Source organism: Oryzias latipes, chromosome 8 (assembly GCF_053564925.1).
Source record: "Oryzias latipes strain Hd-rR chromosome 8, Olatipes_Hd-rR_3.1".
In the NCBI taxonomy this organism is placed as follows: domain Eukaryota; kingdom Metazoa; phylum Chordata; class Actinopteri; order Beloniformes; family Adrianichthyidae; genus Oryzias; species Oryzias latipes.
The window spans coordinates 13,066,638-13,092,058 of record NC_136244.1 but is presented as its reverse complement, the minus strand read 5'-3'; the positions used below and the strand labels follow the sequence as shown (position 1 = coordinate 13,092,058).

The window sequence follows — 25,421 nt, the reverse complement described above, 5'->3', positions numbered from 1 at the left end:
AGTTTTATATCTTATTGAGTTTTTACACCTAGATTTCAAGAAAACTCCATCACAGGAGAGATTTCTGAGAGAAATGACCCAATATGTATTAGGGGGGGGAATTACTCTAATTTTTACTAATGCTATTGCATAACTAATTGACAGCATGGAAATTTCAATTGTTTTTTTTTTTTTTTGCAAGAAATTATTTCATCCCATCGTGGGCTGTTACATGATTTGCTAATGTCAGGAAATCTAAGTGACTGTTTTGTCCATACAGACTTAAAATGCACTAAATATCCAGAGAGAATCACGCGTCACAAAACATCGTACATACGACCCCATGAGATTGTGAACAATCTAAGGAATAATCTGTCTCTCTGGGGTGGATTAAATCAAACACTGTAATCCTCAACATGGGACCCTCAGATGAGCAGATGGCATATAAGACAAAATCACCACACTAATTCTCATCTGCTGTCTATAAAAAAAAGAACTACAAAAGAGCTGCACGAGCACGATAGGCAAAAATAGATTTTTACAGAATAGTTATTACCAGAATCCCTTAGCAAACCATTTATGGCTCATAAAAAAAATTATATACTTCTTTTAACTAAAAGTTGTAAATAAATTAAGAATAAATTGTTTTATACCATAATACTGCAAAGCAATTCCACTGTTGTAGCTGTTTAAAAAAAAAATTATTTCTAAAAGTCTTAAAAAAATTCTTAAAAATTGTCATATTTTTATTCAAAATAATGAGTTCTTGAATATTTTTCCTGTTTGAAGATTTATTTTTTATGCGTAAAAACATAAAGAAATAGAAACACTGACAATTGTTTTTTTGCAAACAAAATCACAAGAGAAAATAATTTGAAAGGAGTAAATATAAGATCTGATATCTACACGAATCATTCCAGCATTCACAAATGATTGTTAGAAGATACAGAAGAAACACAGTAATCTATTTGGCAATAACAAAAATAAATTAGAATCACCAACCATGTATTTTTTGAATTTTCTCACAGTTTTGAGTGGTAAACATTGATAATCTCTCCTCATTTCAAAATAAGAGCGCCTTAAGCACTCCCATGGCCTTTGCTTCCTGAAAGTACATATGAGCACATGCTTTTGATGGTCATGCAAGACAGTCGCATGCATGGTCTGTAATAGAGAAGGATGCTGCTATTTACAACTGCAAAGAGGTTTTTTTTCTTGCACTGGTCCTGGCACTGGATGTTGCACATCTGAAAGCAACGTACAGCCTTTAATGGTAAACCAAGCATTCAACAAGTCTTGAATGTGTGACTGATGGCTTGTATTTGAACTTTTTCACACAGTGTTTTGAAGATTGGAATGAGATAAATGAGCCAGGACAAACAGGGCTGAGTTTAAGGCATCCCTGCTTGTTGCACACAGCTAAAAGGATTCAGAGATCAGGGTTGAACATGTAGTCAAAAGCCTGCCTCTCCGCCGCAGCCACATTTGGATGCCAGAGATCCACACTCAGAATGACTCTGGGTCCAGATTCTGGAGGACCTTTAGGGCAAGAATAGAGAAAAGAAAACTGAATAAATAAACTTTAAAAAAAAAATAAAGGCTCAACTCACGCTTCATTTTAAAAAACATTAAAGACTTTTAAGGCAATGATAGGTTTTTGTTTGTTTTAATTCTAAAAAAAACTCACTCACCCTTGTGTGAGATGGTGTGAAGAAAAGAGTCATCAACCAGAAGACAGTGTCCCTCTGACCAGCACTGAGGCTCCCCACCCACCACCAACTCACACAAAGGTGGGGTCTGGAGACCTGCAAGAGGAAGTTTCAATCAGTAGATTTTTGAAATAAAAGAAAACAAAGAATCGCTTTCTTTTTTTTATGAAATAGCACAGTCTGGTGTTTGTTTCAGAAGGGATTATAGCCAGATGGGTCAGAGAACAAAACTAACATGGGGGAAATTAACCCCAACCTGTTACAAATGCATCTCTAATGATTTACATAACTTTGAGAGGAGATTTTGTTCTCATAACACATGTCCCTTTTTATATCTCTTTGATAAAAACCTTCATTTCTTTGAAATGCATCGCAAAATGTTGGTCAATGTTACGCAAGCATGTATAAAAAAATCTGAGGGGACTTAAAAGGCCAACGGGGGGACACTGCAAGTCTGACATGTTTGAACTCTTTTTTTAAGGTGAGGAAATGAATCTTGGAAAGGCGCTTTACCCACCGAGATGACAGCGTAGACGTGTGTTGGTGGGACCGTAGGAGCCCGCCAGTGAGGCTCCGGGCCCCAGCAGCCAGAATCCCGCCGATCCCAAAGAGTTGCTGTTTATGAATGTTCGCAAGGACAGAAGAGTGCGGTAAGTGCAGGGACAGGAACGACAGTTTCCAGCCATGTACACACCGGCATTGTACAAAGGGAACACCGCCTGGCCCTGAAATCAAAAGAAACATTTTATTTGTATTTTTTATTTTTACATTTTTTTTCTGATTTTAATTTTCCAAGACTTCCTACTATATGATCCATCCACTTTCTGAACTGCCCTGTGCCTGAACTGTGACCCCTTTGGGGTCACAGGGCTGCTTGAGGCTATCCCAGTTACTTTTCAGTGAAGACAAGTACATCCTGGATAGGCCACCAGTCTGTTGCAGGACCACACACTCACATTCACACTCAGGGCAATATTGAGACACCAATCAACCTATACGCCATGTTTTTGGACGGTGGGAGGAAGCCGGAGTGCCCGGCGAAATCCCACCCATACATGGGGAAAACATGCAAACTACACACTTGAAAGTCCCAGCCAGGAATCAAACCAGGGCCTTCTCACTGTGAGGCGATGCCGTTCCTCACTACTTTTACATGTAAAATGCAGAAATATTACAAAACACATTATATCAGTATAGTCAGGAGGGAATTTTTTTGGTTGTTTTTTAGAGAATTCATGTGAGTGTTCATGTTAATCTTGACTGCTTTTTCAAACTGTCCCGCTTTGAAGGGGTCCTCGAGTACCTTTGGCCCCACGCAGGTCCAGCCTGTTTTTGAGTCGATGCCGCGCTGATAAACAGCCTGGAACTCCGCCAAAATGACAGGATAGTTGGCTTCCAGAAGCTCGATGTCGTGCCGATGAGCGTCACGTGGGAAAAAAGGAACACTTGGGACGTCTGGCAGGAAGAAGAGATGAGGCTTCTGGATCGCAGGTAGATCATTCTGTTTGATCTAAAGTTAGAAAAAAACAAAGCATTGTTGTTGGTGTTGTTTTTTTACAATTTCCTTGCTTCAGCTAAAATAATTTTCTCCAAATAAAAAGTTAAATCTTAAATGAACTTCCAATATTTGAATTTTAGAGTAAACGTTCAAATAACATCATCCTTGTTGCTAAAACCAGCTTGTGAACATTCACCTGCTCTCGGAGGCCTTTATGAATGCGACCCATTCCCACCCAACTGTAACGTTTGGCATATTCTTGCAGTGCCTTATACAGCTTCTTGGCTTCTGCAGTTGTCTGAGCAGGAAACAATGAGTGACTCAGCACTGGGGTGAGATATCCCTGCCCCTGCTCATCATCCTTTACTCTTTCCATGGAAATAAAAGGACCGATCTGATCACTCCGGGACTGTTTGGATCTGGTGCTTCCTTTTGTCTTGATGCAGCTAACGCTGCGGGAGATCATGGACCGCCTTGAATTTGATTTGAGCTTCCCAGCGTGTGTGTGGCCTGGGAGGGACAAATCGCTCCCAATCCGATAACAGTGCCACAGAAACAGGAGCAGAAGAGTCCACAGAAGGCCACTGAGTGAATGGACGCCCAGCTCAACGTACTGAGGAAGTGGCAGTGTGTTCATCGTCCAGTACATCTTTTACATTTGGCAGAAAGTGCACACCTAAAAGGAAAAAAAGCACATTTTGAGATATAATGAATATGCTGTTACATCTGCAGTCCAGCTGCTACCACATGTGTCATATTTATAAAAGTTTAAATCCTTTCTGTTTCAGTCATAAAAACTCATCAGGTTTTTTGCTCTATGAAGCTTTTCCCAGTATGCAATGGGAGGAAAATTGTGCAATATTATAAGTTGAATGTTCATCCAGCAGAGAACCACTGACTTTTGCTTCATTTGAACCAAATGTCATCCTGTGATGACATTTTTTTCTTGAAACGATAAATTGTCCATTGGTAATTTTTTTCAAATTGTGTTCAAAAAGCCAATGTGAAGTTTTCTGTATACCACTTTTAGTTGCAGCAGCTAATCTGAGCTTCATCCCAGTTCTTTATCAAAGAAAAAGGTTTGGACTTTTTTTTTACCCACCATGCAACGGAAACATTTTTGTTTTGTTTTTTTCTGAACAACCCGCCAAAAAAACAAACTATTTTACAAGTTTTAGAAAATGTGGTCATGAAATGTGGTCATTTTCATGAATTTCAATTTTTACATTTTTGCAACAAACACAAAAAGATTGAAAGATATTTATGTTATTGGTTGAAAATCAAAATTTGTAAATGAGGATAGTAATTGCCGCAGTGTTGCAGGAGCACGAAGTGTTGAAGATGGCATTTCTTTTGCTCTGAACTGAAAATCTCAGGCAAGGATGCTTTTTATAGACTACAGTTTGGTTTTAAACGTTTTAGTTCCTGTGAAACATATTCACAGTTTAAAAACCTTTAACAAGGTTTTTAATATTTCAGAAGCTGAATTATATTTTAACTAACTGTCACATTGTTGAAAAAAAAACTTTTTTGTTTTCTCTCTGCTAAGACTTTTTTTTTCCTTTTTTCCTTTGGTGATGCAAGCAGTTTTATTTTCTCACTCTGATGATCTTTTGATCTGTTAGAAGAAAAAAAAAGCATCCCCAGTGCTCTTTTCATTATGATTATACTGTTTTTAGCCCAAATCCATAAATCTGTGTCGTTTTCCTTTTTTGAGCTGGTATCTGACTCAAAACTGTACGGCTGGTTAGCTCCAACATTCCATACAATTAATGTTAGGTAGGTGTTTTGGGGGGCTGTAAGCTAGTGGGAGAGATTGTAAACAAAGGTACGATGGGAAGGCTTATTTCGCAGCAACAGTTGTTCCGTCAACTCAGAGGGGGATTTCTAATGAACAAATTCCCCTTTGCAGAAACTATGTTCTAGAAAACAACACAGGTTTTTTGATTTTGGCTAAAAACATTATTATCATAATTGTAATAACATTTGGACCATTTTACAATCGATCAAAAGAGGATCATAGAGGACATTACTGTGCCACAATGCTGGAATTTTAACAGGAATCATATAAACATGCTGACTTAAAAAACTTAACATTCTCTGGGGTTTTTTACCCAAAGAGGATTTTGGCCATGTATTGGTGCGATTACTGATCCATCACGTACAGAGGGTGGATTTTTAAACTTCTTTAACAAATGCCATCATGTAAATTGGTGAACAGATAACTTTTACAAGGGTATGAACAAAACACTCTTACACGCTATTTTCAATTGCTCGCTCCTTCACTCATATGCTAACCAACTTTAACTTTAAACTCAGAAATTGACTAAGCTTCTTGTTGAGATTACTTTTTTCCTTTGGCCAAATGAATCTAAATTATGGACTCATCTCACTACCCTCTCAATGTCTCCCTCTCTATTTGTTCCCAGAGAAGTTGGCAGAGTTTCTGCACAGACTTTATATATTGCTTAGTCTTTGCTTAATGCAGTTTGTGGTCACTGTTAGACTAATTGGAGTAACACTGGTTTTACAAAGTACCACACAGTCTTTGCAGTTTTATTGATGAGGGATTCTCATGGAATACTGGGCTTTACAGCTCAAAGGTTACATGCAACCAAGAGTGGTGCAGCTTTTACCTTTAACCCCAATGGGGCTGTAATTCCCAGAATCACTTTTGTGCAGATGCAGACAGATGGGACTTATTAGCATTAGGATTATGTTTTCCGCTTGCATTTTGTTTTACTGATACTTTGACACACATTAAAAGGCCATGTTTTACTTTTGTATCTCTCCATGATTTGAGATGTGTTGTTGACCCCCCCCCCCTTTTTTTTCTACAAAAAAAAGAGTTTATTACAATCCCTATGGTTGTTCAATTTGGATAAATTTGAAAAATATCCAAGTTATTTGTATTTATATGTGAGTGCATTTTTTGGCACCATGTTGCAACCCTGTTGGAGATTTTGTTACTTTTTGATTTAAATAAATATCACTTGTTGAGCTTTTTTCCCTCAATTTGTACGAATAAAGGTTGCAAATTAAATTTTAACAATTGACATCTGCCTCAAAAACAAATATATAAGGTTGTAAATGCAAGTGAAAGCAGATGTTCTATTGCAGGTCATATGGTATACATTCATATGGCTTATGTTAATTTATTTTTTTTTGTTTTATGCATGATGTGTGTATAAACAAGTGTGTTTTGGAAGGGAACACACCTCCCCAATGAGCCCATTTGAGCAGAAATGGTTCCTGATTGTTTCGTTACGAAATAATGATGTTCATGGAGACAGCACCGACCTAAGCAGGTTGAATTGTTCAATAGGTTTATTCTCTTGCAGAGGCTTCAGCTGTTTTTTTTATGTTTTTGCTCTGCACCACCCCCTACAGCTCAGCTGGCTCGTGCAGTCCTTGTTAGCTCAGACATCCTCCATTCCAGGAGATCCTGGTGTTAAATGTTTGTCATGCAGGGTTTCCAGCACATGCAACCCTTTGACGACGCAAGCACATTCACCCCACTCAGTGCGGCATCTTTCTGTTCGATTACCTTGACGCACCGTGAGGCGCTGTGTCGGACGCGCTTCAGCACCGTGCTTGGTGGACAGCTCCCTTCAACGATCTCAGACAAAATGTGGGGCTTTAAAAAAAAATGTGGGGCTTTTCCAAGCGCGCCGCCTGCAGTTTCGGCGCGCGGCCGCTAGGGCGCACCTGAAACTTCAACACAAATGCCCTCACATCACAGCCGAATGCGTCAACCGCGCAGTAACCAGCTTACAGGGGCATCTCACCAGCTCAAAGCACAGCCGTGTTTCTGGCCTAAAGCAACAGCATACCAGCTGAAGTAGAAAAAAGACGGGATTTGTGGGCTGCAGAGGAGGACAGGTAGGAGACTCACTGGCGCCTTTCATTTGCTGCTGTTGTGATTGTCGCTTTGACGGTGGCGATGGTTGATGTCAAAAATCGTCCTCCGCACAAGGAGGGCTGGAGGAGGTGCGAGTGATGCCGCCTCACATCTTTTTTATTTATTTATTGTCTTCCGTCAAACACAAGGTCGATTTTTGCATCGCGCAGAATAACAGCGACATGATTGAATAAATTCCCAAATAACAGGTTGGGAGCAGCGCGGGATTCGGGGAAGGCTGGAATAATAGCGCATTTTCTATACCTCCCTCTTTGCACCGGGGGGTGAGAAAATGCACGAGGGCCGTATTTTTCCTAAAAGACTAAAAACGGGCCCCTTTAGGCATAATAAAGCTTCAAAATGAATCCATATCATCTGCTGTGAGCTTTGTTACCTAAGAGGTGATTTTGTTTTTTGTAGATTGGAGGCCTGCGTCATGTCAACATTTGCTCAGCCCCAGAGAATTTGCTGTGACTGATAAATTATTGTCCAATTGCACTCCTGCATCCACGCCTCTTCTTGCAGCAGCTACAGGCCTTTAATTAACACCACAGAGACACACAGGGCTGTCTACAGGCGAGATGATATGACAGCCGCTAACCGATCTGCTCCATTTCAACCTGTTAGGTCATCCAGTTTCATGCAAAACCATGGGATACACACGTTTTGCTGTGATGCTGCTCGTCTCCATGGTCCAGCTTGTTTCAGGTAAATGTGCATGTAAGCCCCCTCAGTGATTAAATAATGGTTATGAAGTTCTCTAATCTAAATTAGTTTCAGTGTTGTCACCAGCTGTTAAGCTGGATGTTTCAATTGCACAAAAAAAACATTCTGTGAAGGTAATTGATGTCAAACTTTCATGATGGTAAACAATCTTTTCAGGCATGAGTTTCATGACCCCTGAGCCGGACATCCCACCCACACCAGCCCGGGACTCGTACCCGCCCGAAGACCTTATCCATGCAGCTCTGCAAAGTAAGAAGTACTTAGGACAGGCGTCTGCAGGTACAGAAAAAAAGTCCCTAAGTGGTTTAGAAGGTCGAAATGTGTTTCAAAACTGGTCATCAACTCCTCCGCTTTGCAGGTACTACCACCAATCCAACACAGGCCGTGCCTGAGTTCAAGCAAACAGAGTCTACAGCGACACCCCTATCTCCTGGATTTCTCACCACTTCAATAAGCTCTTCTTCCACCGCTGGCCAGCCAGGATCAAGGAATCCAATATCTCTGCTGGAGGAGGAGACAACCACCACTCTGATAACCACAACCACCATAACCACCATGCACATGCCAGGTACTGACTGACATTTCACTAAAGCCCATTCCATCTGAAATTGTTTGTTGGGGAGAAAGCTGTCTTTCAACTGTTGTCTTTGAAAGACTATAAGCAGGAGGCAAAATAAAATATAGACCTAGTAATTACTGATAAATAACTTTATTGATTCTATTAGGATGAACAAGGTTGTGATTACATTTATATTTCAAATGTATTTAATTTTTCAAAATTCAATTAAACCCTTATTTTTAGCTTTAAATTACAAATTTCACGCATCCAATATGGGACAGCTATTTATTGTTAAAATTCTGCAATTTCCAAAATGAAATTCAGTATTTTCCAATCAGTTTATGACTTAATATCTTAATCAGGTTTGATGTATCAGTATTTTTTTTGTTTGTTTTTTGTGTGGTTTTTGTTTTGTTTTTAATTGCTTGAAATAAATGAATTCCAATTCCCAAAAATTGTGAATTCTTGCAATATACATTATGCATGTCTGGTATCAATCATGTTGAAAAAAATCTTTCTAGTTTTCGCATTTTTGCATTAAGTCGGCAGTACTACAAATAAATGATTGTGTTTTTAAATGTAATTTATCCTTTTAGTAAGTTATCATTTTATTTAAAAAAAAAACATAGAGAAAACATGTAGTTGAAATTCCAGTCTGGACAAATTTGAGACATAAAAATGTGCACGTTTTTCGAGATTTTATTGTAAACTGATAAAAGTTTATAATTACAAAAAGAATTGTCTGCAGTTAAGAGCAGCCACGTGAAACCTAAAATATCAGCATCCTCGCTGTCTGCCTGTGGCGGATCAGTCAATCAATATGGTGCCTCATCACCAGCATACTAATTCACAGTGACAGAGTATCCTGTACAAATGATTCTTAGAAATGCTCTTGAATTAGACACCGTTATAGCATTTCCATGCATGTGCAGCTCTTAGTGAGGAGTGATGAGAGGTTTGCAGCTGCAAAGGAGATGAGAATTGGGTGGGGGTGGGGGGGTCAGCTGAATTAGAAGAGATGAACAAAGATCTCTTGGTGTTAGTGTGTGCTATGTCTAAATTCTTTCTTTGTTGCAGCTGTGATTTTTAACCTATTTTTATTTTTGCTTTTCCTTCAGAAAGTTGCGTCTCGGTCACATTTAGTCGCCATAACAACAGTTCTGCACCTCAGAAGAAGTTCAGTGTTTCAGAATCACAAAAAGGATGAACTCAGTTTTTGTTTATACCTTCTTTAATTTTGGATAGGATCAAATAACCTGTAATACATCAAGATGATTTAACGCCATTTGGGTTTCTTTTTAACTGAAAGACAGTCACGGGCTTCTTAATAGAATAAACGTGTTTTTATTCTAATAGGCATGTTTTGGCGTTTTATCCAAAAAAAAAAAAAAGCATCTTTTTAAGGTCTTAAAATGAATCCAATTTTCTTTGTAAGTTTTTTTCCTCACCAAAAATCAGAATGCAGACATGCAACAAAATTAACAGTTTTTTTAGAATTTAGTCCAGATTATCTTTAAACTGCAGTCACATCTAAATAACTCTATTATTTAGTCAATCTTAATACTTTCCTACCTAAAAAGGACAAACTTGGTTACACCAGCCATATTTTTTTAATGTTGTAAATATACTGCCTAGACAAATTCTTGCTAAAATTGTAATTCAATCTCAAGAAGCCTAAGACAATAAAAAGGGTCAATTCAGGTTATTTTTAACCATAATGTAAACCTTTAGTATTGTTTCTACAATATTTTTTAACAACATAAAAAAAAACAATTTTTTATTTTTTAAAATGTTTCAATCTTTTTTTTTTTTTTTTTTACTTTTTAATCAAGTTTCTATCCTTCATATGCCTGTTTTTATTTTTACAGTGCAATGCAATGCAAGCCTGTCAGCTATGGAGGATGTTGTTGAGTCACCTGATCATGCATCTTCATCTCCCCTGGAATGCACCTACAGCATTACTGTATATCCTGGCTATGGTGTGGAAATTAAGGTAAACTAAACTCTAATTCTTAATGTTGAAGCAGCTTTTTATTTTAACCCCGTATTTTAGTCAAAAATATTGGCTCTTAGCAACACATAACAGGCTTGTTTTCCTTTTCCTTCAAGGTGAGGAAGGCCAACCTTTCAAAGGAAGAGTCGTTGATGATAATGGGCCGTGGAGGTTCAGGACCGGAGCTATTAGCCAATGAAACTCTGATGAAGGAAGGCCAGGTGATTCGCAGTACAACCAATCAGGTGTACATTCACTATCGCAGCCTGCGACAGTCCAACCACGGCACATTCAGCCTCCATTATCAAGGTAAATGACCCCTTCTGATTTTAAAAGCTCCACAAACTGATTTTTTTAGATGGAAACAAACTTACACTGGAAACCATCAAGTCTTTCATGATTTTTTTTTCCTTTTAAAAATTGCTGCTTGATTTAGTCTTTTTTTTACTTTTGGTTAATTATTAAAAAGCTGAATTATTAGGTAACGCTTTCTTTTACAGTACAGTACTTACAGTGTACTTAAGATTTTAAGATAGTGTGATAGTGTATTTTAAGATAGTTTCACAGTGCTATGAGTTTGCACTTTAAGTGTACTTTAAGATAATATTCTTACTGGGTATTTACATGTTGACCCTTTTTATGCTGCAGAAGTGCATATTAAATATTGTTGTTTTCACTGCTGTCTTGTTTCTCTTTAAATTTGCCTCATGTTACAAGAAGTAGGAATATGTTTTTACAATGCAGTTATTTGACCTTTACCAACAAGTTAGCATTGTCTCATTTTGTAAGGTCAGAAGACCAAGTGTGTATGTGCACTGTATAGGAAGGTAATACGTGAACATACCCAGCATTTACTGCTGAAAGTACCATGCAATAGAGTGGAAATAGGGCTGACTTTCTTTTACATTACAGTTTCAGTGTACTTAAGGGGTAGTATCTGTGGTAAATTCATGGTAAATACCATGAAACATGCAGCGAGTGCAGACCTAAAGGTCAAGGTTCTTTATTTGTACTTACCTTGTTCTTATATGTGGTAAGTACCATAAAAAGACACCTTTGCGCAACATGTAAATACCCAGTAAGAATATTATAAGTACACAGTATGTACCACATAGGTATGAACCAAATAGCACCATATAAATACACGGTAAGTACCATGTAAGTACAGAGTAAACACAAAAAAGTACCATGTAAGTACCCAGTGAAGTCCCATAGAAAGTACCATGTAAACACACTGTAAGTACCCAGTAAGTTCCATAAAAAGTACCATGTAAGTACCCTGAAAGTACCCAGTAGTTACACAATAAGTACCATGTAAATACCACTTAAGTACAGTGTAAGTACAGTACTGTAAGAGAAAGCGTTACCTATTATTTTAGTAAAATACATTTCAGTGTCATTCTGTGTGCATTTAGTTATCTTTACAACTAATTTCTGTTGGCATAAATAATAATAAATGTAAAATGGACTGATTTTTTTCTGTATCTTCGTGAAGGAGGCCTTTAGATGATGAAGAATGCTTAAAAAAAACCTCATAATAAATCGGAATCTCTTGATTTCATTACCAGCGTTTCTTCTGTCCTGCCCATTCCCCATGTCGCCTGAGGGTGGTGGAGTAACAGTCACTGACATTCATCCTGGAGGACAGGCCCACTTCCACTGTGACCGAGGCTTCCAGATCCGTGGTCATGAGGTGGCCACATGCGTCAACACAACTCAGCCACACTGGAGCACTCCAGGGCCCCAGTGTGTCGGTCCGTAGGATCATTTCCTTCTACCTAACTTTTTATTAAGCTCTAATAATAAGCTTGTTGTTGTTTCTTTTTTCTCAGTGGTGTCCTGTGGAGGGTGGATTCGTAACGCAACCGTTGGACGAATTCTGTCTCCACCTCCTTCGTCCAGCAGCAACCATAGCAACGGAAATAATCTGACCTGCCACTGGCTGATAGAGGCCAAAGAGGGGCACAAACTCCATCTGCACTTTGAGAGGATTGCACTCGATGAAGACAATGATAAGTATGTTGGTTTTCCACATGCTTTTATACACTACATGTGACCTGAACATGTTATTTTTTTATTCTAAATAATCGATATTGTTTTTGTAGTTAAACAATGAAAGAACAATGTCAGATTGTATAAAACTTCTGATTTCTGATGGTCCATGTTGTGTTTTTGCACTAGTGCTGGGTGGACGGACAAACCATAGAGTCCACAGTATGTTTGCAGTGTTCATATTAAAAACTTGGAAAAATATATAGTTTGCAAGGAATTCATCATATAAGCATTGTTCAGATTTTATAAAACAAAAATCTAAAATAGCAATAATTGATGAATAGAGTTAAAAATTGAATAAATGTGTTTTTGTTTCCACTTTTATGCTTGTTGATGTTGTTGATATAAGTAATATAGAGACCAAATAATCTCTTAAGGTGATATGTTTGTTGCTTGGACCCCTTTTTGCATGGCTGGTGTGCAGATTGTTGCACCATCAATTCTCTCCAGATGGTCCCAGACTGGAATTGGCTTTCTAATTTATAGCTGATTGCAGGCCATCCCAGTTTACGTTCTCCCTATCATATCAAAGATTACAAAAAAATAGATATTAGGGTCCTTCTCTCATAACAATGCATTTTTTTCACAGTGCTATGAGTTTGCACTTTAAAATATTTGAAAATATATTTTTTAATTGGTCAAAACGGTTTAGCAGAACACAGACAACTCTTTATGAAAACGTAATTCTTGTCTATCAGGTTTCCCAGCATGCATGATGAAACCCAACAGATGATGTAAAACACATAGAACATCTGGTGTGTGATCAACAAATAAAAGCCTCCTCCAATACTGATTAACCTTTGCGGGCTACCTATGGCTGCTCAGTCAAATCCAGGCAAGGCTGCACACATGTGGACTCAGTCGTGCAGGTTCTTTCATGATCTCTGCGCTCCTTTCGGGAACATCTGGCTGCCTGCCTCAGCCTCCACTGTTCTCCTTCACGGTTCTGACCTCTCAAACTGGAAGAATTACTTGAAGACTCACTCATTTCCAGACAGCCCCCCTCCCCCCCAACTATTCCAACGTGCCTAACATACACTTACTTTGTCCTTCTCTAGCTCCTCTACTTGTACTCTGTCATCTTAGGGGATTTAAGAAGCTTAAACACTTCCTGTCCGGGCCAGAGTCTCTTGCTTCTCATTCATAAGCCACAATGGAAAGCAGAATTTTTCAAAGAATTATCCATCCATCCATCTATCCATCCATCCATCCATCCATCCATCCATCCATCCATCCATCCATCCATCTTCTTAACCTGCCGAATGCCTTTTGGGGTCACAGGACTGCAGGAACTTTTGGGTGAAGGCAGGGTGAACTCTGGACAGATCACCTGTCGCTTGCAGTTTTGGGCAAAGAATAAAAAAATTGGAATTTTTTACAAAAAGGGTTTATATGCTTATTTATAACCCTTTTATATGCTTATTTATAAAAGAATCTAGCCACAGGGGTTGCAAGCCAGTTGCCTCTGTGCCGGTCCCAAGCCCGGATAAATAGAGAGGGTTGCGTCAGGAAGGGCATCCGGCGTAAAAATTGCCAAAATAACCATGCGAATCATCCACAACACTTTAGACATACCGGATCGGTCGAGGCCCGGGTTAACAACGACCGCCACCGATGCTGTTAACCTACAGGGTGTCGGTGGAAATTTGACTACTGTTGGTCGAAGAAGGAGGGGAGGCAGAAGGGCCCGTGGCCAGAGAGAGAAGGGAAAAGGCAGGAACATAGGTTTGAGAATAGGGACTCTTAACGTTGGCACAATGACAGGGAAAGGCAGAGAGCTGGCAGACATGATGGAGAGAAGGAAGGTAGATGTACTGTGTGTGCAGGAGACAAGGTGGAAGGGCAGCAAGGCACGTAGTATTGGAGGAGGATACAAACTGTTCTATCATGGTGTTGATAGGAAGAGAAACGGGGTAGGAGTGATTCTGAAGGGGGAGTTTGTAAACAGTGTTCTAGAGGTGAAAAGAGTCTCAGACAGGATGATGAGCTTAAAGTTAGAAATCGAAGGGGTGATGGTGAATGTAGTCAGTGGGTATGCGCCACAGGTTGGCTGTGAGTTAGAAGTGAAGGAGAGATTCTGGAGTGAGTTGGATGAGGTCATACAGAGTTTCCCCAGAGGAGAGAGAGTTGTTATTGGAGCAGACTTTAATGGGCATGTTGGTGAGGGCAATAGAGGTGATGAGGAGGTGATGGGCAGGTTTGGTGTGAAGGAAAGGAATCTGGAGGGACAGATGGTGGTGGACTTTGCGAAGAGGATGGAAATGGCTGTAGTCAACACTTACTTCCAGAAGAGAGAGGAACATAGAGTGACATACAGAAGTGGAGGTAGGAGTACCCAGGTGGACTACATCCTATGTAGACGAGGTCATTTGAGAGAGGTTATTGACTGCAAAGTGGTGGTAGGAGAGAGTGTAGCCAGACAGCACCGCATGGTGGTGTGTAAGATGACTCTGGAGGTCAGGAAGAAGAAGAGAGGGAAAACAGAAAAGAAGACCAAGTGGTGGAAGCTACAGAATGAAGAAACTTGTGAGGAATTTAGGCAGAAGTTGAGACAGGGTCTGGGTGGTCAGGATGAGCTTCCAGATGACTGGGAAACTACAGCAGAAATTATCAGGGAAACAGGTAGGAAGGTGCTAGGTGTGTCATCTGGAAAGAGGAAAGACGGTAAAGAGACTTGGTGGTGGAATGAGGAAGTACAGGAATGCGTCCAGAGGAAGAGGTTGGCTAAAAAGAAGTGGGATGTAGAAAGGACTGAGGAAGGTAGACAGGAGTACAAGGAAGCGCAGCGTAGAGTGAAGAGAGAGGTGGCAAAGGCCAAACAGAAGGCTTACGATGAGCTATATGACAGGTTAGACACAAAGGAAGGAGAGAAGGACTTGTACAGGCTAGCCAGACAGAGAGACAGAGATGGGAAGGACGTGCAACAGATAAGGGTGATTAAGGACAGAGATGGAAAGGTGCTAACAACCCAGGAGAGTGTACAGAAAAGATGGAAGGAGTATTTTGAGGAGCTGATGAACGTGGAAAATGACAGGGAAAGAAGGGAGGAAGATGTGGTTGTTGTGGAGCAGGAAGTAGCAGAGATTGGAAAGGATGAGGTTAGGAAGGCTCTGAAAAGGATGAAGAGCGGAAAGGCCGTTGGTCCTGATGACGTTCCTGTGGAGGTATGGAAGTGCTTAGGAGAGGCAGCAGTGGAATTTCTAACAAGGTTGTTCAATAGGATTTTAGAGAGTGAGAAGATGCCTGAGGAATGGAGGAGAAGCGTTCTGGTTCCGATCTTTAAGAACAAGGGTGACACGCAGAACTGCAGCAACTATAGAGGAATAAAGTTGATGAGCCACACAATGAAGCTGTGGGAAAGAGTAGTGGAAGCCAGGCTTAGGAAGAAGGTGGAGATCTGTGAGCAGCAGTATGGTTTCATGCCCCGTAAGAGCACCACTGATGCCATTTTTGCTTTGAGAATGTTGATGGAAAAGTACAGAGAAGGTCAGAAGGAGCTGCATTGTGTGTTCGTAGATTTAGAGAAGGCGTATGACAGGGTGCCGAGGGAGGAGCTGTGGTACTGTATGAGGTCGTCTGGAGTGGCAGAGAAGTATGTCAGAGTAGTTCAGGACATGTATGAGAGAAGTATGACGGTGGTGAGATGTGCTGTAGGTCAGACAGAGGAGTTCAAGGTGGAGGTGGGACTACACCAAGGATCAGCTTTGAGTCCTTTTTTGTTTGCTATGCTGATGGACAGGCTGACAGATGAGGTAAGACAGGAATCTCCCTGGACAATGATGTTTGCGGATGACATTGTAATTTGCAGTGAGAGTAGAGAGCAGGTGGAGGAACAGCTAGAGAGGTGGAGGTTTGCTCTGGAAAGAAGAGGCATGAAGGTCAGTCGTAGTAAGACAGAATACATGTGTCTGAACGAGAGGGATCAAGGTAGAAGCGTTAGGTTACAGGGGGCTGAGGTGAAGAAGGTGCAGGAGTTTAAGTACTTGGGGTCAACAGTTCAGTGTGATGGGGAGTGTGGAAAAGAGGTGAAGAGGCGAGTGCAGGCAGGTTGGAGCGGTTGGAGGAAAGTGTCAGGAGTGTTGTGTGACAGAAGAGTGCCAGCAAGACTCAAAGGAAAGGTGTACAAGACAGTGGTGAGACCAGCTCTGCTCTATGGGTTAGAGACGGTAGCAGTGAGACAGAGACAAGAGGCTGAGATGGAGGTAGCGGAGATGAAGATGTTGAGGTTCTCCTTAGGAGTGACCAGGTTAGACAGGATAAGGAACGAGTACATCAGAGGGACGGCTCATGTTGCCTGTGTTAGCGACAAAGTCAGAGAAGCCAGACTGAGATGGTTTGGACATGTTCAGAGGAGGGATAGTGGATATATTGGTAGAAGGATGTTGGAGATGGAGCTGCCTGGCAGGAGGGCAAGAGGACGGCCAAAGAGGAGATACATGGATGTCTTAACAGAGGACATGAAGTTGGCTAATGTTAGGGTAGAAGATGTCCATGATAGAGTGAGGTGGAAAAGGATGATTCGCTGTGGCGACCCCTGATGGGAAAAGCCGAAAGAGAAAGAAGATGCTTATTTATAAAAGGCTCACTTGATCATTTGTGGATAAAAGTATTTAATAAAAAAGACTAAAAATCCTCAGTTGGTCAGTTTTCACACAAAGGGGAAAAAAACTGACTTTACTAAATCAAAAATGAACATTGTGAATCTGATTTCCATTTGTGATACTACAATTATTTATTTCACTCTAATTTGCAATGTCACAAATCACTTTTGGCATTTCTTTATCTTCCCGATCTGTCCCTCTCAGGTTGATTGTGCGAAGCGGTAACAGTTCTGTGTCGGCTCCCCTCTTTGACTCGGATCTGGATGACGTTCCGGAGCGTGGGCTTCTGAGTGAGAGCTCCACTCTGTACCTGGAGCTCACAGCTGATTCCTCCGCCATCCCTCTGCTACTGGCACTGCGATATGAGGGTGAGCAGCAGCCTCAGTCCTTTTGCTCTCATGAGGTCCAGTCTCAGCAAGAAAAACTGAGAACATACCAGAGCTGCACCTCTATCTAAACTCATTACTGCAAAGCGGGTCAGGGAGTTTTTGGCTTGAAAAATCAGAATTTTTGCAGGACAAGATATTATTGATGTCAATGTTTTACATTGTTATATGGTTCTTTATATATTTATATTTTTTCTCAAATGAAGTGTTTAGAAGGTGAACAGCAGTGACTTACCACACACACAATATCCTTTTCTCTTTTTCTTCATAGCTTTTGACGACGAGCACTGCTGGGAGCCCTTCATGCCGAACGGAAATTTTACCAGTAGTGACATTAGCTACCAGCTGGGGACCATTGTCACCTTCAGCTGCTCTCCAGGTTTCATCATGGATCCTGGTTCAGGAACCATTGAGTGCGTGGACCCCAACAATCCACACTGGAATGACAGTGAACCTGTGTGCAAAGGTAAGGTTTAGCCTGTTAGCCTGTTAAAAAAGGAGCATGTCAGCCCAACCAGACATTTGATCATTCTTAGTCTTGTTCTAACACATTTTTCCTAGTTTCGTTTTTTAAAATATAAATATTCATCTTTACTTATCCCTTTTCCTAAAGCTCATAGACTTTAACTTGCTCTCATTATCTAAAATTTAAAAACTGAAAACATCAGGAACACAACTGATGAAAAACTCTCTTTTGGTTTGGAATCATGGGTTGAATCAGGGATTACAGTGACATGTGAGCACTCTAAAATCAGAAAAAAAGATATTCCACAAGGAGCGTGCACCATCTGTGGTTATTTTGGAAGGCAAATGAGGGGTTGTCTGCAGACTGAGTGTCACGCATTTTAGTTGGATGTCTCAGTCTGGGTGAAAAAAGTTGAAACGCCATCCAAATAATCAATCTAAAAATCTCACAAACATTATCCTGCAATCAATATTTGACTGCAGATTTCGACATTACTTTAAAAAATATTTTGTCTCATACTTTTTTCTAAAGAGGGCAAGTGAAACTGCCTTTTTTCTTCTGTAATTCTCTTTACTGTTATTTCTATTCGGTCCCCTAAAAGATGTCTGTGTTTTTTCTCCATAGCTCTGTGTGGAGGGGAGCTGTCCGACCCCTCAGGTCCCATCCTGTCCCCTGATTGGCCCCAGAGTTACTCCAAGGGCCTGGACTGTGTGTGGCAGATCCATGGTAATGAGGAGAAGCACATTGAACTGGATATCAGGACGTGAGTACTACTTTTATTTTCAATTTAAATCAGGTTTGTTTTTAAGAACATGCTTTTATTCATACACATCATTTGGTCAGATTCTACCACTTTATAAAAAATGAAAGATGTTGTAGAATATTTTTCTTCAAACTATAAAAAAAACATCACTATCTTTGATGAAAAAGTGTTTTTTTAAACCTCACCTCCTATAATTTATATGTAATAAAAATCCTGCTAGAATACCGTAGTAAAAATGTTCTTATCAGCAAAGGTATGATTTTTTTAAGTTCAAGCCTCATGACAAAATATTGTGTTTAATTTCTAACAATCATCAGAAAGCAAAATAACAAATGTCCCTTTTATTTAATAGGACTACTGTGCCAAAAAAATACTACAAAAACAGTGTATTTCCTCATACTTTCTATGATCCTAACTTCTAAAGTCACAAACTGAAAGCTACAGACAAAAAGTCAAAAGTCCTTCAATATGTGAAGCCAATGATAATAAAAATATTTATATTTGATCATCTTTACCTGAACATAAATAGAATAAACTATCTTTTCGTAACTACTTATGATTACCTTGTTTTTTTATTTGATTTTTTTCTTTATTTATAATTTCCATTAGAAGTATTACTTTTGATTTCCCTTCCAGGTTTTTGGGAATCTAAAATGCAAATTTTAAATCAATTTTTGGCAAAAATAGATGCATAAATGAATACAGATGCACAGGCTTTATAATTTTACTTCACTAAAAGAAGTGTAAGAGATTACTTGTAACTTTTTCATGACTGTGTTTATTGTAAATGTGTATATATATATATATATATATATATATATATATATATATATATATATATATATATATATATATATATATATATATATATATATATATATATATATATATATAAATATGACTATTGAAAAGCCTTTCTTGTGCGTCTTCATCATTTTCACCAATTGATCGGCTTGACCCAAACTCTATGGCATCAAAGAAAATTTAGTTTTAGTTTCATGGCAGTAACAGGAACTGCAATCAATTTTTCTTTTAAATAGATAAAAGGCAATCTTATCCTGATAGAAGGGTATTAAAACTGGAAAGTCTTCAGTATTCAAAGAGGGAACAATTTCTAAGAATTTCTTAAAAAATAAAACCAAAATTTTGAATTCAATGAAAAATGTCCATATCTGTCAAACCATGTTATTTATTAATACACCAGTATTCTGCTCTTTTTCATGAATCACAAATAGTTAAAAAAAATAATCACAGACATGAACCAGAACAATAGAAAAATATCAAAGTAGTTTTAGCAGATAGAAAAACGTATTTTGACAAATTTTTAAAGAGAGTTCTATATAAATAAAAGGTTTGACAGATTTTTTAAAGGGGTAAGGCTCAACATCACGATCTGTTGCATCTGTGATCTTGTTAAAATAATGTATATAAGTTGTTTATTTTACAAGTCAGAAATGATCTGAAATAAAAACCCAAGCTGTTTTCTTCTTGCTCAGTTTAAACATTAGCCAGAATGATGTGCTGACGGTTTTTGATGGGCGGGACGTCATGTCACGCGTGATTGGCCAATATCAGGGATCCAAAGAGCGTTTCCAGGTTGTTTCTACTGGCTCTGAGGTCACAATCCAGTTCCAGAGCGACCCAGAGGACGCCGCTTCTGTCCTGAATCGGGGGTTCTTTATTCAGTATCGTGGTAAATCCCCTTAAACCTTCATTTGTCTTGCTTGTATGAGCAGCCTGGTTTAACCGCTTTCTACTCTGTCCTCCGCAGAAGTGGAGCCTAACGACACTTGCCCCACCCTCCCCGAAATTGAGTTCGGCTGGAGCAGCTCGTCCCACTCCTTCCCTGTGAGGGGCAGCGTGCTGACCTATCAGTGCCAACCTGGGTACGACATCAGCGGCTCGGACATCATCACCTGCCAGTGGGACCTGTCTTGGAGTAGCAGCCCACCCACTTGTGTCAAAGGTGGGAAAGTCATTTTGACGCAGCTATAGGGGAAAGATTTGACTTTTTTTTGTTCTCTGATGCTGTCGATCTAGTGCTCCTATAGACGTTGCTTTGGATCAGTTAAATTTAAAAATAGTTGCAAATCACAATTTATGTATTTATTTTTTGGAAATGTTTACTCATCATCCAAAATCTTTTGTTTTTGGAACTAAATTCTAACAGGTTTTGTAACAGAAACAGAAAAAAATGACTATAAAAGGGTTTAAACTGTTTAGAAAAGACCAGTTTAGAACATAACATACCACAAATGTCTCAATGTATGACTGAATAGTTAACTGGTTTTACTGGGAACCCCAAAATTACAGATTCAGAAATGGATGCTAACAATCCTGGAAAAAACAGAGAACACATGTAAAGTGAAAGACGTTTCTCTGCATCTGTGTAAGCGGCAATGTGATGATTTTTATCCATTTCCACTTTACTTCAGAGTATAGCAGTCGCACAAAAGCTTCACAGAGTGTGGCATCTTTGAAACACAATTTGAACTCCAACACTCTTGTGTTCCTTGACTGCTGTTTCTGAGATAAAAAACAAACAAAATCCAACCCAAAAATATTTCAAAAAGCTTGTTCATACTTGAGTGACACACATTCTACATCAGGGGTGTCAAACTCATTTTAACCGAGGGCCACATCAGCATAGTGGCTTCCTCTGGTGGTAGGCGGGCGCCTGTGTTTGGCAGCGGAGCCGGCACCAGTGTCTGAATGTGTGAGTGAATGTGTGTGTGACTGGGTGAATGGGTCTGTGACTGTAAAGCGCTTTGTGCTTGTTGGTTATATAAGTATACGCCATTTACCATTTACCATCCTCAAAGGGCCAGACATAACTTATCCATGTAACTAAATGTAATGAAAAATAAATGTAACTACTCCTTAATGTTAAATAACTCATTTTTTATTTATTATAACTTTTTAAAGTGACAATTACAGTTGCATAGAAACATATGTTTGCTTGTTACTTTAGCATAAATCCTTTTACATTTGATTCTGTCAAGTTAGGTTATGTGGACAGTGTTTAAGTCCTAATGTTTAGTTGCCTTATCCGATATTTCAAGTCCAATTCCCCCTAGATATCAATAAATACACATCAATTTTTATTTTGAAGAAATTAAAAACTTTTATGCTCTCGCGGGTAGAGCTGTGACGTGTCAGATTTTTTATCACTGCAGCCCTCCCCCCAAAAAAAAAACACAAAATCCCCCAGCGGCCGCATCAGAAATAAATACAATTACAATGTAGTATTGTAGTATTCTCTACTATCTAACTAATGAACTAACTAAATAGGTGTTGTAGATTGACTGCAACTGTGTGAGCGCGCTGCGTCGTGTGTGGGACTGGGAGGAGGGAGTGCGCACACGTGTGTTGCGGGTGCGTGTTGATTTATCTGCAGCGGACCGCTCTCTAGCTGCACGCGAAGTTTCACCTGTGCTCTCTGGTAGAGACATCGTCTCAGAATATTATTAATAGCCCAGTAATAAACAGACTGCAGACACTTTGTCACCTTTCTGGTAGCCATGAGCCTGATAACCATGAAGAACGCGGGGCAGGAGGCTCCGCCTTTGTTTATACAGACACGTAACATTGCACAAAATAGTTCCCAAACAAAACATGTAGTGATATTCATCGAAATCTAACAGTGCGCGTTCATGTTTGGTGTTACAGAGTGACTGAGAACAGTAATAAACACCCCCAACACAAAATCCTCATCATCATCACAGGGTCATCATCACAACCCTACTCGCGGGCCACATAAAATGACATGGCGGGCCACATTTGGCCCGCGGGCCTTGAGTCTGACGCATGTGTTCTACATGCTAGACTTGTTCTGTCACTGCAGAATCCCTCTTCATAAATTGGCAGGCTTTGAAAAGATTTAATTTTCAGCCTATTGCTGTGTTTTGAAAGATTGTAAACATTTCTGAAATAATTATTAATGGTTTGGGAGTTTAAAAGTTTTGAAATCATTTGTAAATTCCACCCAAAATATCTAAACACAGTAACAAATATTAGAATAGCATTTCACAAAGACAACTATTTTAGAAGTTTGTATTGTATGAGGAATGTTTCTCTCTGGTTTAACGTGCCCTTTTTGCCCTCCTCAGTCCCACAGTGTCTTGATCCAGGAGAGGTGGTAAATGGAGCGCGCTCCGTGCGTCCTGAAGCGGGTTTTGTGGTCGGAACGGTGGTGCGCTTTTCTTGTAACCAAGGCTACCAACTGGAAGGTCCCAGCCAAATCTCCTGCCATGGACGAGACACAGGAACCCCCAAATGGAGTGACCGCAGCCCCAAGTGTGTCTGTAAGGCCCATTTTCTTTCCAAGCCCTTCTCTTTGTAAAGCCCCCTTGTTTTTGCACATTCAGAGGCTTTGTTTTTTCCTGGCTCTGAACAGTGAAATATGATCCGTGCCCAAACCCCGGAGTCCCCGACAATGGCTATCAGACTTTGTACAAACACAACTACCAGGCTGGAGAAACTCTGCGTTTCTTCTGTTATGAGGGCTACGAGCTGATCGGGGAAGTCATCATCACATGTGTTCCTGGCCATCCTTCTCAGTGGAACAACCCACCACCCTTCTGCAAAGGTAATCAAGAGGCTTAAAATCAAATCTTCTGTCGAACTACAATTTCAGACCAGCTAAGTTAGCCATTGGATGATTCAAAATAAAGATAAAAAAGTGAAAATGTTTTGTTTTGCACAGTGGCCTATGAGGAGCTTTTGGATGATCACAAGTCAGATGGTAATATGCTCAATTCTGTTGGGTTTTTTGTAACATAGAAAATGTGTTTGCTTCTGCAATAAACCCAAAGGTTCTCTGTGAAATGTAACATTCTGGCCCCTTTGCAGTGTCCCAGTCCTATGAGATGTCCCCGCAGATGCTGAGCGAAAACATTGCCTTGGCGATAATCTTGCCAATAATCCTGGTCATCCTCCTGATCGGAGGAATTTACATGTACTATTCAAAGTAAGCGTGCAGGTTTATCAGGTTTTTTTTATCAATCAGATCCCAGCTGCATCACTTCCTATGTGTTGTATTTTGTCTTTGATAGCATTTGCAGACTAGAATGGAAGCCACGCTTCTGGAAGTCTCTCTCCCACACACACTCCTACAGTCCAATTACGGTGGAATCAGATTTCAACAACCCTCTGTATGAAGCCGGGGTGAGTAAGGCTGTCTGTTGTTCGAATTTTTACTATTCCAGCACTCCATTTGAATCTTTTTTATGCTAAAAACTGACGCTTGCCCTCCCTGTTTGTGTTAATTACAGGATACACGGGAGTATGAAGTGTCCATCTAAAAAATGTTGAGGATGAGAAAAAAAAAACACAAACACCAGGGAGTAAATTGCTAAGAAACGATTTTTGTATTAAAAGGCCTCATTTCCCTTTAATTGTCCATGTTTTTTTACACTTGTGTTCTCTCATCACTTTATATCTGGTCTAAAAGTCATGAAAGTGCTTCTTTTTTTTACGTTAATCAGATGTGGAGACCTAAAAAATGTAAATTTTGTTTGATGGTCAGGTTTTGTGTGGTTTACTAAGACCGGTGCCTTATAAAAAGGTAAAGAAATTGGTAAAACAAGGAAAAGCAGATACAGAGGAAGAACAGCTAAGGGTAGGAGGATAGGGGGAAAATATTTTAAGTCATTATGAGGCCAAAAATTCTAAAAAAGGCATGGTAATAGTTTTATTTGTAACAATCGCAAGTTACTGTCATTACTACACAAAACATAATGAATGTTTCTGTTTATTTCTGGTGACTATAAAATAAGTGGCTTTTATTCAATTTTGCACAGTTTCACTGTTAATGATATTTTGCTTTAAAATTGTGGAAAAAAAATGATTTTCTTTCTTCATGTTTTTTCACAATATGTGTAAAACAGTCACGGAAACTGAATGTAAATATTGGACTTCATATTGGCGGAGGTTAATATATATATATAAATCATCATAAATATATATGAGCCTCAAATGATATATATATACTCTTTAACATGGTGACAGGAGGTTACTTTTTTCATTATATACAGATAATGAAAAGTCAGTGCCAAATTAGAATGTTAAATAATTTAATGTCTCTAAGTGTTTCATCTGTTGTTAAAATAGTGTTTACAGACGCAGTGCTTAATTTATTCTCTGCCGTTATCATACGTCACACCACATACTGCAAAAGAAAAGGTGAGGACATGAATGTCATTGCGCTTTGAGCATGCACTGATTGTAAATTAAATTGCTTAATGCTCAACCTTCCCATCGTTATAGTTACAGACGGCTTTCATTGTTATCAAATTTGATGTTGTATGCACTATGTTGATGAAAAAAGAAGACCTCCAAAATCTGGTTGCTTGCTGTGATGCATTATGTATTTATTTATGTATTTATTTATTTGATTATTTATTTATCTATTAATGATTGTTTCAACAGTGAATGTAAGGTTGTTCACTGTGCCAAATGAGGGGATCCTGGAGACTGTTGCGTTTTAGAATTCTTTCTTCTCTTAACCATTGGTAGCATTTCTTTGCTTCATATATAAATAGACTCTTGAAGGCAGTGAATCATTTGCTGAACTGGAAATAAAGTCTCTGTTGAATGGTGTAGTCTTTAGTGTTTTTATTTCCACTGTATATATATTGCCCTTCAATTCAGATATTTCCAACATGCAAAAGCAAAAGTGGGAAAAGATGACAAAGATGATTTAAGATAAATCTTAAACAACAATGACAAACTAATGATAATGAACATACAAAACAGTCAAGGCATGTTGGAAGGGGATTCAGCAGAAG

At 39.3% G+C, this 25,421-nt stretch overlaps 2 protein-coding genes across 3 annotated transcripts; one reads left to right on the top strand and one right to left on the bottom strand.

Moving 5' to 3' along the window:
- Nucleotides 1-752: 752 nt before the first annotated feature.
- asphd1 (aspartate beta-hydroxylase domain containing 1) lies at nt 753-6,867 on the bottom strand. 2 transcript variants are annotated; one of them, XM_004071505.5, is made up of 6 exons: nt 6,734-6,867; nt 3,383-3,862; nt 2,992-3,198; nt 2,206-2,413; nt 1,671-1,784; nt 753-1,518 (listed from the first exon to the last, which is right to left on the bottom strand). In XM_004071505.5, the coding sequence occupies exons 2-6, from the start codon at nt 3,833-3,835 to the stop codon at nt 1,409-1,411; spliced, it is 1,092 nt and encodes a 363-aa protein (XP_004071553.2). In that variant the 5' UTR covers nt 3,836-3,862; nt 6,734-6,867; the 3' UTR covers nt 753-1,408. The 2 variants fall into 2 exon arrangements, with proteins under 2 accessions (XP_004071553.2, XP_020561044.1); XM_020705385.3 differs by having other exon boundaries at nt 6,744-6,857.
- On the top strand, nt 6,837-25,228 carry sez6l2 (seizure related 6 homolog (mouse)-like 2). Its single transcript, XM_004071506.4, has 19 exons — nt 6,837-7,068; nt 7,715-7,795; nt 7,970-8,092; nt 8,172-8,381; nt 10,241-10,365; nt 10,482-10,674; nt 11,934-12,119; nt 12,198-12,381; nt 17,223-17,386; nt 17,676-17,870; nt 18,495-18,633; nt 20,130-20,326; nt 20,405-20,599; nt 22,743-22,937; nt 23,030-23,221; nt 23,339-23,377; nt 23,485-23,602; nt 23,688-23,799; nt 23,907-25,228. The coding sequence occupies exons 2-19, from the start codon at nt 7,738-7,740 to the stop codon at nt 23,934-23,936; spliced, it is 2,655 nt and encodes an 884-aa protein (XP_004071554.1). The 5' UTR covers nt 6,837-7,068; nt 7,715-7,737; the 3' UTR covers nt 23,937-25,228.
- Nucleotides 25,229-25,421: the final 193 nt, after the last annotated feature.

Excerpts from the sequence above, each read along its gene's own strand:
- sez6l2 (XM_004071506.4), top strand. The coding sequence starts at position 7,738 with ATGGGATACACACGTTTTGCTGTGATGCTGCTCGTCTCCATGGTCCAG. Across the intron at positions 8,382-10,240 it reads AACCACCATGCACATGCCAG|TGCAATGCAATGCAAGCCTG; the intron begins GTACTGACTGAC and ends TTATTTTTACAG. Across the intron at positions 17,871-18,494 it reads CAGTGAACCTGTGTGCAAAG|CTCTGTGTGGAGGGGAGCTG; the intron begins GTAAGGTTTAGC and ends TTTTCTCCATAG.
- asphd1 (XM_004071505.5), bottom strand. The coding sequence starts at position 3,835 with ATGTACTGGACGATGAACACACTGCCACTTCCTCAGTACGTTGAGCTG. Across the intron at positions 2,414-2,991 it reads GGACCTGCGTGGGGCCAAAG|GGCCAGGCGGTGTTCCCTTT; the intron begins GTACTCGAGGAC and ends TTTTGATTTCAG. Across the intron at positions 1,519-1,670 it reads TCACACCATCTCACACAAGG|GTCCTCCAGAATCTGGACCC; the intron begins GTGAGTGAGTTT and ends CTTGCCCTAAAG.